The sequence below is a fragment of the Anomaloglossus baeobatrachus genome, chromosome 7 (genome assembly GCF_048569485.1).
Source record: "Anomaloglossus baeobatrachus isolate aAnoBae1 chromosome 7, aAnoBae1.hap1, whole genome shotgun sequence".
Classification (NCBI taxonomy): Eukaryota; Metazoa; Chordata; class Amphibia; order Anura; family Aromobatidae; genus Anomaloglossus; species Anomaloglossus baeobatrachus.
The window spans coordinates 225,297,852-225,313,277 of NC_134359.1; the positions used below are offsets into that span (position 1 = coordinate 225,297,852).

General features: G+C 44.0%; 1 protein-coding gene across 4 annotated transcripts in view; it reads left to right on the forward strand.

Moving 5' to 3' along the window:
* Positions 1-9,634, forward strand: part of CLEC16A (C-type lectin domain containing 16A) — a 429,136-nt gene extending 419,502 nt beyond the window's left edge. For 2 of the 4 annotated variants that reach the window (XM_075317919.1, XM_075317920.1), the window contains exon 23: positions 6,166-9,633. In XM_075317919.1, coding sequence (XP_075174034.1) covers positions 6,166-6,530 — 365 coding nt within the window. In that variant the 3' untranslated portion in view covers positions 6,531-9,633. Of the gene's footprint in view, positions 1-6,165 lie in introns of all 4 variants that reach the window. The other 2 variants (XM_075317924.1, XM_075317921.1) reach the window with 2 other exon arrangements.
* Positions 9,635-15,426: the final 5,792 nt, after the last annotated feature.

The window sequence follows — 15,426 nt, forward strand, 5'->3', positions numbered from 1 at the left end:
CACCACTGAGCAGCTGCCGGACCCGAGCAGAAGGGGTGAGCGTAGTGTGCTGACACCCTCCTCCCCGCCCGCGACAACTTGGCGTCACGAACAGGATCTTACCGCTCTGCCGTCTGGTAGAGGTGCGCCTTGTTACCGCCGGAGGTATCCGGCAGAAAAATTTCAGAAGCCGCCATCTTTGGCGCGAAAAGTTCCCGCTTGAGCGTCTTCTCGAGCAGTAGAGGCGCGAAGGCCAAAACCCCGCCCCGAGAGAGGAGGGGCCGGAAAGAGCTAAGGGGGACGCGATGGCGGCTGGCCGCATGTAGCTGCGGCTATACAAGCAGAGACGCCAGGACTCTGCAGACGGACTGGGTTCCTGGAAAGCACGACTGCCGAGATGTCTGCCCCACCTAGCTCTGCAGAAGCTACCGAGTGGGTGGCTGGAACAGCGGGATGGCTGAGGGCTCGGGCGGCAGGGATCTGCCGCCACTACCAGAGTCGGATCGCCGGGCTGATGGAGCAGTGGGCCGCGGAGGTGGAGGCCCTAGTTGCTGTGGCGCGAGTGTATGGAGTGGAGGCCGTGATGGAGGAGCTGGAGAATGACCCACGCCCCTGTGTCCCCGAGGGACCGGTCGCTGCGGCTGAGGGACCCGGTCTGCCCCTGGCTCCTGTGTTACCTCCGTCCTGCTCGCTCGTGCGCTGCACCGCACCTGACCCGCCGGACGTGCACCCCTCTGTGTCCGCGGCAGGGGCAGAAGATAGCGACTCCGGTCCTGACACGGAGCCAGTGTCGGAGGAAGAGGAGGGGGTCGTTGCTCTGCCTGGCATGGAGGCCACATATGTCCCCCGAACCGGGAACAACGGGTATCGGGCGGCCCTTCCACGCCGTGCTTGCTATGCACTGGAGGGGCTGGTGCCCGTGTCCTTTCACCCCGAGCCGGGTGAGGAGGACGAAAATGCCCAGTAGTGTCCATGGATGCCCGCAGCACCGTCCCCGTTGGGACCACCTGCTTGTTTGGTTGAAAAGTTTTGAAAGTTCTGCAATGATAAGAAAGATGATTATCCGAGTTTTCACCTGATTGTCTGCTGTGATTAGCAACCGGCTGGAGCCGGCACCGTTGTCCCCGTGGGGACCGTTTAAAAATGCATGGGAACTATCCATGGACAAGCCCGTGAACTTGCAGGGCAACCACAAACGTTAGTGGCTTGTAAATATGTTGGGTACCGTTACCGTTTCCGCAGGCCGCCTCCGGAGAGGCAGGTTGGAGGGAGGGCCCTGAGCAGAGCAGGCCAGGGCCCAGCCACCAAAGGAACCGGTGGCTACCCTCTGGAGGGAAGGACAGATCCCGCTCGGGTACCGTGTGCTGGACTGTGGGTCAAGGGGTGCTGCCTGGGTTTTAGGGGCAGCATCAGGGCCAGGTTACTTGGGTGGGAGAGAGCGGAAACCGTGACCGTATACCGTTGAAACGTTAAAAGTAAAATGTGCCTCCCGTCTTGGGAAGAAGTTATTAAAAATGCTTATGTTATGTTTAACCCTGTTATCCCTTTTACAGAAAAAAATAAAACCGGTGTAGGACGGCAGCCCGCGGACGGTCTGCATTTTGCTAAGGGGGAATGTGTCGCCCTGGGCAAGCCAGGGGACACAGGTCCCACACCCCACATCCCAGGTAGGCACACCTAAGCTGAACCAAAAATCCTTGTTGCCTTCCTCCAGGAGTCTGATGATGCACACCAGTGGGTGGGCCAGGTGGTTGGCTCCGCCCACCGAGGAGCTCACAACTCTGGAGGCGGGAAAACCAGGCAGATAGCCCCGGCCAGGGGAAGAGTGAAGTCCAGTGTAGGGCTAGAGTAAACAACAGAGAAGTGAAAGTGAAGGAAAGAAAAGTGGAAAAGGAGGAAAGCAAGAAGTGGTGACAGAGCAGAGAGTGTGCAAGCCTGAGAGCCCAGCTTTGTGTAGGGCCAGAACAGCAAGGTCAGCGACGGCGGTGACTGTCCGGAGGGGGACCGTTTGGAAGTTCCTGGAAGGACCCCGTTGGCTGTGTGCCCGGTGGTCTGGAGCAGTGTTCCGAAAGACAGTCAGCACCAGGGCAGGGGCCTCTCGGACCCCGGCAAGGCTAGGAGTCGCCAAATTTGCCGAATCCGTCAGTGAAGGGGATGTAGATTCCCCCAACAACCAAGTCCCGATTGAAGGCAACAGCCCAACCCGTACAACAGAGGCACCGCCACCACCAGGGCACCAGTCTCTGAGGGCCAGCGCCTGCGGGCAAAGTGTAGTGCTCCTCCGGCCCAGCTTGAAGCCGGGGAGCGGGTTACCGGTGGGGACCCATCGCAACCATCCGTACATACAGGTGCAAGGAAGAGGGACATCACCGTCACCTACCGGGAAAGCAAAGCAGCCGTCTGTGGGACCGTCCTACCAGCCGTTTGGTTTACCGTACAAACTGTGTCCAAGTCTCAGGCTGAGTGAGTACCACAGTGCCGCAAGGCACAGCGCTGCCCCCGCGTCCCTGCGCCCACCAAGCCCTGCACCTCACAAACCAGCACCGGGATCACCAACCCCTACCCACGGAGGGGCAACACAACACCTGGCTGCTCCGCATCACCATCCCCGGGATCCCCACTCAGAGCAGCGGTGGTGCAATCACCACAACCGTGGGTGGCGTCACGAACTATAACAATCCCCCACACCCAACAACAAACCCCCTTTCACTCACGGGCGAGGAGTGTCGCTCGAGGAACCCCGGGATCCGGCCCACAGCTCGAGCCACCACTGAGCAGCTGCCGGATCCGAGCAGAAGGGGTGAGCGTAGTGTGCTGACACCCTCCTCCCCGCCCGCGACACAGTACCCCCAGTTTTGATACCCAACCATGGTAAAGCTAACAGCTGGGGGGCTGAAATTCTCAGGCTAGGGAGGCCCATGGTTATTGGGCCCCTCAGCCTAAAAATAGCAGCCTGCAGCCACCCAGAATTGTCACATCCACTAAATTTGACAATCCTGGCACTTCACTCGGCTCATTCTGATTGCTCTGGTGCGTGGCAATCGGGGTAATAACAGGTTATTGACAGAGCACAGCTGCCTCTAAGCCCTAGATTAGTAATGGTAGGTATCTGAGACCCCCTATTACGAATCTATAGAATAGTGCACACAATAAAATAAAAGATATAATGCTAAAATACTGGGACATTCTGCTAAATAAATGATCCTATTTTCATAATTAATCTTCCTAGTAGACATACAGTGCCTTGCGAAAGTATTCAGCTCCCTTGAATTTTTCAACCTTTGCCCACATTTCAGACTTCAAACATAAATATAAAAATTTGAATGTTATGGTGAAGAATCAACTACAAGTGGGACACAATTGTATAGGTGAACGAAATTTATTGCTTATTTTAAACTTAAAAAAAATAAATAAATAACAGGAACGTGGGACGTGCAATATTATTAGTCCCCTTTAAGTTAATACTTTGTAGCGCCACCTTTTGCTGCGATTACAGGTGCAAGTCGCTTGGGGTATGTCTCTATCAGTTTTGCACATCGAGAGACTGAAATTCTTGCCCATTCTTCCTTTGCAAACAGCTGCACCTGAGTGAGGTTGGATGGAGAGCGTTTGTGAACAGCAGTTTACAGCTCTTTCCACAGATTCTCGATTGGATTCAGGTCTGGACTTTGACTTGGCTATTCTAACACCTGGATACGTTTATTTGTGAACCATTCCATTGCAGATTTTGCTTTATGTTTGGGATCATTGTTTTGTTGGAAGACAAATCTCCGTCCCAGTCTCAGGTCTTTTGCAGACTCCAACAGGTTTTCTTCAAGAATGGTCCTGTATTTGGCGCCACATATTTTCTGACACTCTTGTGTACAGACTGATTGGCTACAGTGGTCTTGTTCTCACAGTGCTGGAAATAGACTGGCAGGGTAGACGGCCAGTGGCCAGTTTAATAGATGAGTATGTGTTAATTAGTATTTTTATATCACACTTGGGACATGTGTAAAATAAAATAAAATGGTGGGAAACTCTTTACGTCCATAATCATAGTAAGTGCATCATAATGCCATGCCAGAGCTGGTATTATTAGTGTCACAGATCCAGTCGTGTGAAGAATAGATTGGGAAAAGGTTTCCCCACCCCACACCATAAGATCTGATTCAGTCTTTGGCTCAAAATATTTAAATATTGTGCCTATTCAATGTGCATACATAAATGCTATCTAAACCGCTCAAAATGTACAAAAATGTAAATTAAAAAAAAAATAAATATATATATATATATGCATGCATGTGTGTGTGTGTGTGTGTGTGTGTGTGTGTGTGTGTATATATATATATATATATATATATATATATCTTCCAGATTAAGTACAATAGCTAGTATGGTAATTTAAAAGAATAACATGAGTAAGTGGCAACAATGCAGAGAATGAACGGGCTGCAGCCAGTTCAGTCTTTCCTGTGTAGTGGGAAATTCCCAGTCACCCGCTGGGCCTGGGCTCCAAGTAAACAGGATCCAATGCAGTTCCCTATATAATTCGGAGCCAGGTTAATTATGCCAGCCCCGCAGGCTCTTTATTTCCAGGTCCCAGAGGTTGGACATCTGTTGATCATAGCGCTATGCCATCACTTTGTGTAATATGGTGCTATTTGCCCATTTAGTGATTAGAGAAAAAATAAGCATTGAAAGGCTACCACATGCATACAAGCCAGACACTTTCACATACACGTTCTATCCATATTTTTCACCCATCATGGGTATCTATGGAATTGTTCACAGATGCTTGTATTTTTACAGACTGAGTGGTCCACGCAAAATCAAGGACACTTGTAGGATTGTGAATGCAAGTCTATGGGTCATTGAAAATGTCAGGCGGCACTAGAATGCCTTCCATGTACTTTCCGTTTTTCATGGACTTTTTGATAGGAGAAGGTTTAGAAACCGTAATCATTTTCTTTTTCTTCATCTGAGAAAAACTAATGAAACTCTGACCAAACTCTGAAGGTAAAAGCTAACACTGACCAAACTGATGACAAAAAAACTGATGAAACTCAGACCGTTCTTTGCTTACAAGAAAATTACTAATGTCTTAATGAGGCCTAAGGAGGGCGCAGTTGAAGTACTTTGGATAAGAGAAATGGAGCTGATTGTTTTCATTGTAAAAATGCAGCGCTAAAGGGAATCTGTCAGCAGGTTTTTGCTACGTAATCTGATATAACATAACGTAGGGACAACGACCCTGATTACAGTGATGTATTACTTACTGGACTGCTTGGTGCAGTTTGGATAGGATCCCTATTTTCTCTGCCATCACACAGCTAAGACTCCTGGGTTGTATATAGCCCCGCTCACATCCCTGATTGCAGCTTTCATGTGTACAGTGAATTGTCAGCAAGCTTCCAATCAGTGGCGGGGATGTGGTTACACAAGTTAGCCTGACTGACCTGCACACGACACTTAGTCCTGTAGTGATAATTTCCTGCTAATAAAACCATGATTGTATGGAAACTACAGCACACAGCTTGGTAAGTGACACATCGCTGGAATCAGGCTCTCCACTTTTACCTTATGCTTCTCCCAGATAAAATGCCAATAACCTGCTGACAGATTCCTATTAAGCTTTCTTTTTCTCTTCCCACATGTGTTTAACAGTGACCACACACGTTATATAATTATAGGGTGACTCCACCACCCCCAAAAAGGAGGCAATAGAGCTGAATATTTCAGTAATGCCTGGTGACGGGTGACAGCGGCAGTCGCTCATACGTGAAGTTACATTTTGTGGTTGTTAGTGAAGGTGCACAGTGTTAGACTCTGTTCACATTCCTTGTCGATGAGGATTGTCCGGGTTTGTGTTTGGTTTTCTTGTATTTTTTAAATTGGTGCTGTTCTTGTGTTGGGAAAATACCTAAACCCTAATAAACCTCATTAAAATCAATAGGATCCAGAGCTAACCTATTGAAAAATGGACTTAGCATGGGAATCCTGTCTCTGTTATGGATGGAGTCCATGGTGCTCGTGTGCCCTTTCCTTGGTTTTGTCCTGTTTGTGTTGTAGACCATTCTGAATGTTTTTATGTTCCTCTCTGTGTAGTATTTGTGAAGATTTATTTTTTTATACATTTCCTTTACTAAGCCTTACATGAACTCCTATCCTATCTGTGTACTAATGATACCTATTTTCTTTCACCAGATGATTCTTCCACTCCTGACCAACCTCCAATGACCCTTTACAGTCAGATGGAGTCCATCGATGAGACTCCGCACTCTGGCTCTAGAACTCGGAAAAGTTCCTTGCTAAAGGCAGACGGTGAAATTACCAACTTGTCTCCGAGCCTGACTCCAGCACCCCAGCCGACCATCTCCCTAATATCTGATGACAATACCGATGCACTCAGCGTGGAATCTCTTACGTTGGTCCCGCCTGTTGATCCGCAGAGCATTCATACATTCAGTTTTATTGTGGAAATTCCCGCGGACCCTGGAGATGAAAATACAGCGCTAAGTGAGACTGAAAAGGCTGATCTCAGCGTAGCAGAGGAACAAAATGGGCATTAAGAATGGAAACCATTTCACATCTATTTTTACGATGTAAAGTGTAAAGCCATATTGTCAGCAATGTTAATTGGAAACTGGGACTGCATCATGTGTGTTCTCCGAGGCTGAGAACTACCAATGGATAACCCCTGGTACCATGCAAATATTGTCACCTCCGAGCTGTTTCTGAACATTCAATATGCACATCCATGGAAAAGAGCTACTGACCTGTTACTGAATATGCTGCACACATCGCTCTCATGCTGTTCTACGCTACGATATTCCCTCAAGGGCATACAGTACTAAAGATGAACCCATCTCATTGACTATGTAGAAAATGGAGCATTTGTTGGAAACAAAGGGTTGCTCCACTACTTTTATATCCTGAGGATAGGTCATCAATATCAGATTTTTTGGGGTCCGAGACAGCCTCCCTACCCCTATCGTTCATCGGTTTTCCACTCCTTCCTTTAGGGGTCGATGTGCAGTACCTAGCAGTGGCACCTACATAGTTCCCGGAACTGTACAGTTCAACTCTGCATCTGCTAGCATTCGCCTTCTGCCGGCACTGAGAGCAAGTGATCTGTGGGGATGCCATGTGTCCTACCGCAACCGATCTGATACTGATGACCTATCCTCAGGATATAAAAGTAGTGGAGCTACCCTTTAAGTAGAACACATCATTTATTCATGTATATCTCTACTCCTTCTGAGCTTAGTAGTCCAGTGGGCGCTCCTACTGTGCACACTGCGATAGCTGTTAACATGATTATACACAGGAGTCCAGTGGGCGGTCCCAAAGCCTTCTAAGTCCAGAATGAGCAGTGATATAAGTAAATAATAGTTTTACTTTGGAATATGAAATTCCCAGCTCCTCGAGCGCTATAACATGCTGTCCTCTGGACTTTTTAAACACAACCAGATCCCTTTTAATTGCTAAAACCACTTTAATGGCCATTAATACCTTCACAGACTTGCTACTTTTTGGCCCAGCTTGTAATTTATTAATGAATGCCTCTCTTTAAGGCAAATGTGAACTTTTTTTCTTTTTTTTTTTTTTTTTTTCTTGAAACATTGCGCCATTTGGCTCCTTAGATCATTTATTTACACTGCCGGTATTATTTATCTCCCCCAACTGGTTTGTTTTTTTTATTACTGGCCTTCTTCTATGGTACCAGCTTCTATTGAAACAATGGCAGGTAACTATTGCAATGAGAACTAATTGTGCCACCTCTAAGTGGAAATATTATGAGACAAGTCAATCGGGAGTGTCACAAAAGTGTGACGTACCGATTGACTTCAGTGGGGATCTATTGCACATGAAGTCATGCTTGTATGGGAAATAAATACTAAAATTCTCAAATCCAGGCGTCGCCAAGCTTTGGCTCTTCAGCCGGTTTTTATGGCATATTGGGAATTGTAGTATCATAGCAGTTGGGAACTAATGCTTCAAATAGTAATACTTCCAAAAAAAAAATCCCACTTTTTGACACGATTTACCCATTGCAATAACTTTTTGCCCTTTGCATCCTTCATGTAATAACATTGCAATATTTTTTTGCAGCTCAAATAAACGATGGATTCCAGAATACATATTAGACACAACGGAGGCAAGGCTAATTAAAGTGTATTCAGCCTCACGTCCCCTAGTTGTCGGTAGTGTATGGGGGTCTATGCATTCATTCTCATTTCTGTGGATTCTAGTGTAATATAGATGTAAACCTGATTATAATTAAGGGCACTGATTTTATTTTCGGATATTTCTGGCTTATAGTCAGACTTTTAGTCAAATACGCTGTACATATACCAAGTCAGGTACACTGTATATAGATGAAGACAGAGGGCTTCTAATTGTCAATATTTTAAGACAGTATCAGTATTATCCATGTAAAGGCATAAGGATAATGATGAGCGGAAGGTTGCGCAGAATGTCATATTGTAACGCGCTGACGTCCATTGTGCTTTTTAGTTCTTATAGTTTTCACTGATAGATTTCTAAGGTAATGGATATCACACTCGTCGTACGCCTTTACTGATTCACAGGATGGCTCTGATTTGTGTCTATTTTTGCAGCTCATTTTAATAATCCCCGTATACCCAAGCTCCTACAGTTCAAGCTTCTATATATATATTTTGTATGTCTTAGATTATTTTATACTTTTGATATCACCATCTCATTTCCTTCACGTGTGGCAGAAATATGGCCCAGTTACACTTCCAATCTGTTAGTTTAATGGTACCCTTTGGGAAAAATTCAGGAGGGATCCTTTTTTGGTACCTATGGTGGCCTAAATCGAAAAGAGGAGGCCTTTTAACCAAAATCAAACTTGAACCAACATAAACCCCCTTTTTGTTAATGGCCTTTGGGAAATCCCTCAACCCCTTTTTGCTAAAAATGGAATACTATAAAGAGACCTTCTCAGTTTTAGACAACCTATATCAAAAAGGGATTGGACCAACCAAGGCTTGGCTGTGCTTTCCAAAGGGTCCCGTACACTAATCCAGTAACAAAGAAAAATGAAGCAAATGGGAGGTTGGTTAATGGTCTTTGGGAAATTCCTCAACCCCTTTTTGCTAAAAATGAAATCCTGTAAAAAAGAGATGTTCACAGTTTTGGACAACCTATATCAAAAGGGGATTGGGACCCACGAAGGCTAAGCCGCTCTCCCTAAAGTCCCATAAACTAATCCAGTAATAAACCCAATTCCAACCCCCCCATTTGTTTTTCATTTTCTTTAATGTGTAATTGGTCAAAAATCTATTTGCGAAAATGCATTTGGACTTTCTTGGTAAATGATTTGTGTTGGGTGCTTCATTCTAGATTCAGCAACCACATTTTAAGGCATACTTTTTCATAATGTTGTCAACTCCATTGCAGACCCTATGGGCCCTAAAGTATATTTAAACCTTGCTGTATCAACCAACAAATAGTATGCAGTCTATTAATGTGGGGAAGATACTAGACACTGTATCCCAAAATGTGACATTTCTTTGTTCAGTAGGTTCAAATTAGTTAATCTCTTTTCTTCAGAAAGCATATACTGTATCATATACATACATATTATATGCTGATATATATATATATATATATATATATATATATATATATATATATATATATATATATTTTTTTTTTTTTTTGAACAAAAATATAAATACAACACTTTTTCTCTCATTGTTCATGAGCTGAATCCAAAAGATCCAGGACTTTTTTTCTATGTCCACAAAGAGCCTTCTTAAATTTGTCTAAATCTGTATTAGTGAGCACTTCTCCTTTGTGTAGATAATTCATCCACCTCACAGGTGTGGCATTTCAAGATGCTGATTAGACAGCATAATTATTGTACAGGTGTGCCTTAGGAGACGTGTTGCACTGCGCTAGGCAAAAGGTGGTGGTCACACCATATACTAACTGGCTTTCTGACTCCCCCGGACCACTCAATACTGTCAAATTGCACACTTTAGAGGGGCCTTTTTTGTGGCCAATCTAAGGCTCACCTGTGCAATAATCATGCTATCTAATTAGCATCTTGATACGCCACACCTGTGAGGTGGATGGATTATCTCCGCAAAGGAGAAGTGCTCAATAACACAGATTTAGCCAAATTTATGAACATTATTTGAGAGAAAAAGGCCTTTTGTTGTCATAGAAATAGTCTTAGATCTTCGAGATCATCTCATGAAAAAATAGGAGCAAATCAAATGTGTTGCGTTTATAGTTTTGTTCTGTGATTTTACACAAAATGATGGTCATCTGTTTCAGAAGTATTGTAGAGGAACATATAACCACATCTTTCTCCACATACAGGAATATTATAGCATCGGATCGTCAGATATATTCCTGTTTTCGCCCAGATTACTGCAGATAATGGTGATGTCGTTTTCATATGTCAGGATGTGGAAAGCTTTTTAGGTTAGGATAAATTTATAATAGGCAGATGGAAAATAAATTGTAATTATTATTTTTTTTGTTCTTACGTATTTTTTGTTTGGTGTGAGGAAAAAAAAACAACTATCAAATCTACTCGGAATTTCATTGCAAACCATTACACTAATTACTTGGATCCTGATTTAGGAACTGAGCCAACTTCTTCATTGTGTAACATCCCATCAGCTTTCACAACATCCTCCAACATGAGCATTCAGCCCTTTACCCCTAGTCATATAGCATTGCCTTCTTTTAAAAAGAATCCCATTCCCAGATTTCGTCTATGCAAACATCCATAATGGAACCTTGTACCTCCATCATGTGAGATTTCATAATGCAACTCTCTTTCACTCCATATTGCTACATCCCATAATCAAGTCCCGTATTTCCATTCCACTTTGTTTCATCCATCTTCCAACTCAACCTTAGATCTTCTTCATCGCTTTTCTTATGCGGTATTCCAGAAATAGGCATTTGGTCATGTCTGCGAAAGGGGGGCATGTTCTTGACAAAATCAGGTAAGTTAATTTTCCAATTTTTTTCATTGTTTCATTGGATACAGTCATCCATCAGTCCAGATAATTATTTCCCAATTCTACATTCTCATGTCAAAAGAGATCTTTTCTCTTTTTCACTAAACATGGTTATAAAAATAAAGAAAAAAAAGTGGTGTAACATAAATTCTTGAAGAAGTCATTGTAAGACATACATTTTTAATTATGTAAATCCTATGTGGACTAATAAAGAAATTAATTTTAAACCTCTGGCCAATCCATTGGAATTTATCTCGTTTCATTAAACAATGACTTACTGATATGTAATAAAATGGCATATGTGACAACCAAGTACAGATTTAGTATTGGTAGACTGCACAGTAATACATACTTTGGGCTTATGAAGAATTGTTAGAAGACGTTAAGGCTCCCCACCTAAGTTTTAAAAAAAGCATCCAATTATTAAAATGTTTCAAATTTGCCCCATTGGACATCCAAATGTTTTAGGATAGACTATATGTATAGTACCTCCTAACAACTCCATGGGGTATTCCTAGTTTCCCTTTATTATCTTACTGAAGAATCAGGACTGAGTTACAAAAAAAAAATCACCTATCTATGGTCTTAAATTAAGGGGGTTATGAATGTTTCACAGAAAAAAAATTGACCATTACACAACACAAGGTCAGATTAGCCGTACTGTCCTGTAGGATGCACTTATATAGTGCTGGGTAGCCCACCTCATCTAATAGTATAGGCATCATTAGTAAGCTGTAAGCCTCTTGATTGGTTGCAGACACGCTGTCACACAGGGTGAGGGCGTGAGGGGCCCTGTATACACTAGCATAGATAAAGAGATCTTTAGAAAAAGTATTTCTAAAGATCTTTTACTGTATGCTAATGAGCTCGGGAACTAGTCCCCTGGGCGTTGCTTCCCATGCTAGTCGCCCCCATTAGCATGTTAGTACGCCCCTGTGGGTGTGCTAACATGCTAATGAATGCACAGCATCAGAGGATGGGATGATCTCACTCACCTCTCCGCCGGCATCGTGACCGACGCAGGATTTCGGCTCAGTGCGCATGACCTCAAAGTTTGGGTCATGCGGACTACTTCAGTTTGAAGCCAGGACACGTATACCTGGCTTCATAATGTGCATGACCCAAACACCGAGGTTATGCGCACTGAGCCTAAATCCCCCATCGATGGCAGCGGAGAGGTGAGTGAGATCATCCTCTGATGCTGTGCATTCATTAGCATGTTAGCACACCCACAAGGATATACTAACATTCTAATGGAGCCGACTGGCCAGGGAACTAACGCCCAGGGGACTAGACCCTCACTCATTAGCATACAGTAAAAGATCTTTAGAAATACCTTTTCTAAAGATCTCTTTATCTATGCTAGTATATACAGGGACGGTTATACAGGGATTAGCAATATACACACAGAACTGCTCATTGTTCTGGGTGCATATTACACCTGACAAGTTCCCTTTAAATAAAGTTTATCTTTCTATAATTACTAATAATTTCTAAGAACCATTTATTCCATGATAAAAGTGTTGATAGCCTTTAAAGGAGTTAAATGGAGTTGAGCTGCAATTCTAGACACAACCTACAGACGAGTAGGGCACTGCTTCTGGAAATAATAAAGACCTTTTTTCATCCAATCCCTTTACACCCATGTATTAATTGATTTTGACAGTTTGCAGTGTCTTTTGTTCTAAGTCTTTACGTTTTATGTTTAAGTGAATGTATATCCATTCGAAACATGACCAGTTTTTAACCTTTGTGTAAACATGGTGTTACAGTACCCGGCGGTACCAAAGTAACACCAAAGTACAAAGTACGATCCTTTGACTTATTTGTCTCATGCTTCACCTTCCGTAATATAAATCATGTCCATGAAACGTTCAGCAAATCTGAATTTAATAAAAGAAGTTGAGTTTAAAAGATTGATAAGTTCATTCCTCATTTCTGGGTTTCTGAGCTTTGTATGGTGATTCCTGATGTGCATGAGTGCCAGCCTGGGCGAAATGAGCTTGTGGAATTGATCATTTATAGTTGTGGTAACTTTATATGTCACTGATGGCTTTTTAGAAGAATTTAGGAATGTAGTGAATTCGCCATGGCTGATGGAGACCGAAGACTTCCCGGTACATCCACCTGGCACAATTGGTAGAGGAAGGTGCCAAACTAGAAGGCTTTCTCAGCTGTGTAAACACTCTGTGGAATTTTCACATCTTCTTAGTAGACTACCATAAAATATCTCCAGCAGATGTAAAGGTTTCTGATTCATCCCAATAACTTGTGGTGCCATGCTTACATTTCCATGTTTGGAGTTTTAAAGTTCTTAAGGCATTACGTAAACATTCAAGAACGGTGGTAAATAAGATGGGAATCATCATGTCCAATATTATTCACCGTGTCTTGCCCCATAACTATCCCGCTGGATCTAATCAATGAGAACTTAGTTCCATTCTTCATGTTTAAGTGCATCTGCTGTTCATCGGAAGTCTCATCGCCAAACCCCTCAGTGATCCGAACTTCTGAAATTGCACGGTGTTGTCAAACGTTTTCTAAAATTAATCTTACTGTTCAAAGGAGTTGTCTGAGATTAGAAGAAAACGTTTGTTTGTTTCAGTAACCTCTGCCACACCTGTGTAATTTGTCTGGGATTATTCAAACGCCTACAAGGATTCACTGATACAATCGGGTGTAATTTAGAACATAAAGCGGTTGACTCACAACAACAGGTTTTTTTGTTTCTCTTCCTAAAGATACAGTACTACTGGAATTCCTAAAATACCACATTTTAAAGAGAACCAACCATCAGGCTTTTCATATATAAAGTAAAGCCAGTGCTATACTGGCGCTAGGATGCTGAATGTAGATTGATGAGATTGGAGGTTTTTTTTCAGAAATATGAGCAAGTAAAGTTCCAGCAATGCATTGCTATTTGATTGACAGGTGCAACAGAGGTGGTAATATATGGGTCGAGTTTTGCTTTCTATTCCCGCCCCTCTCTGCCTGCGTGACCTTCCTCCCCATGTCATTGTCATAGACATTAATTCTTGCACCTGCGCAGTATCATTTGTAAGTATTGCAGAAAACTCTTCACTAAGGGGTACTTTGCACGTTGCACATAGCTACTGCGATATCACCGGGGTCAAATCGAAAGTGACGCACATCCGGCGCCGGTAACGACGTCGCAACGTGTAAAGCCTAGATGCACCGATAAACGATCGCAAAAGCATCGTAAATCGGTGATCTGTGTAGTGTCGGTCATTTTCATAATTTCGCTGCACCGACAGGTACGATGTTGTTCCTCGTTCCTGCGGCAGCACACATCGCTGTGTATGAAGCTGCAGGAGCAAGGAACTTCTCCTTACCTGCCTCTACCGGCTATGCGGAAGGAAGGAGGTGGGCGGGATGTTTACGTCCCGCTCATCTCCGCCCCTCCGCTTCTATTGGCCGCCTGCCGTGTGACGCCGCTGTGACGCTGCACGGCCCGCCCCTTAGAAAGGAGGCGGGTCACCGGCCAGAGCGACGTCGCAGGACAGGTAAGTGCGTGTGAAGCTGCCGTAGCGATAATAGCTGCCGTAGCGAACATCACAAGATATCGCATGTGAGACGGGGGCGGGTACTATCGCGCTCGGCATCGCTATCATCGGCTAGTGATGTCGCAGCATGCAAAGTACCCCTAAGAGTCAGATTCTGTGCATAGAGCTATCTCCGGTGCCATCATTGTGAAGAATGTCTTCCTGCATTAGACCGTTGTATGTGTTATGCGAGGGTGGTGCATGTACCCTCGCATCTTCTGTTCTCGTCATCGCAGGAACGTGCGTGGTCACAACAGAAGTGGAGACCACCCCCAAAATTGGCTCACAGTCTCCTCTGAAGCATGTAGCTCGTGTTCTTCTGGGTGCAGTCTCTACTTGTATCCAAAAAGCAGTGCTTTGCTGCAACTTTACTTGCACATATTTATGAAATAAAACATCCAATCTCTGAACAAAAGATATGCTTACATTCAGCATTTTAGGCTGCTTTCACACTAACGTCTTTTTCCATCAGTCACTATCCGATCAGTCACTATCCATCGCTTAGAGAAACAACTGAATCCTGCAAAATAATTTGCAGGATTCAGTTTTTTCCCTTAGACTTGTATTAACGACGGATTGCGACTGATGGCCCTGCGTTGCATCCGCTATGCGACTGATCAGTCATTGAATGACTAACTGGCGGGCGGAAGCAACGCAGAATGTAATGTTTTTTGTAGCGTCGAAAAAACGCAGTGCACAGGATTCCGTCGGCATCCGTTGTTGGTTATAATGGAAGTCTATGGGTGCCTGAATCCGTCCAATCTGTCAAATGATGGATTTCGGGGATGGTTCCGTCTTTTAGCAACAGAGCATGCTCAGATGTTTATATTCCTTTCTGGTTAGAAAAATATCTCTCTGTCTGTCTGTCGGTCTCTCTCTCTCTCTCTGTCGGT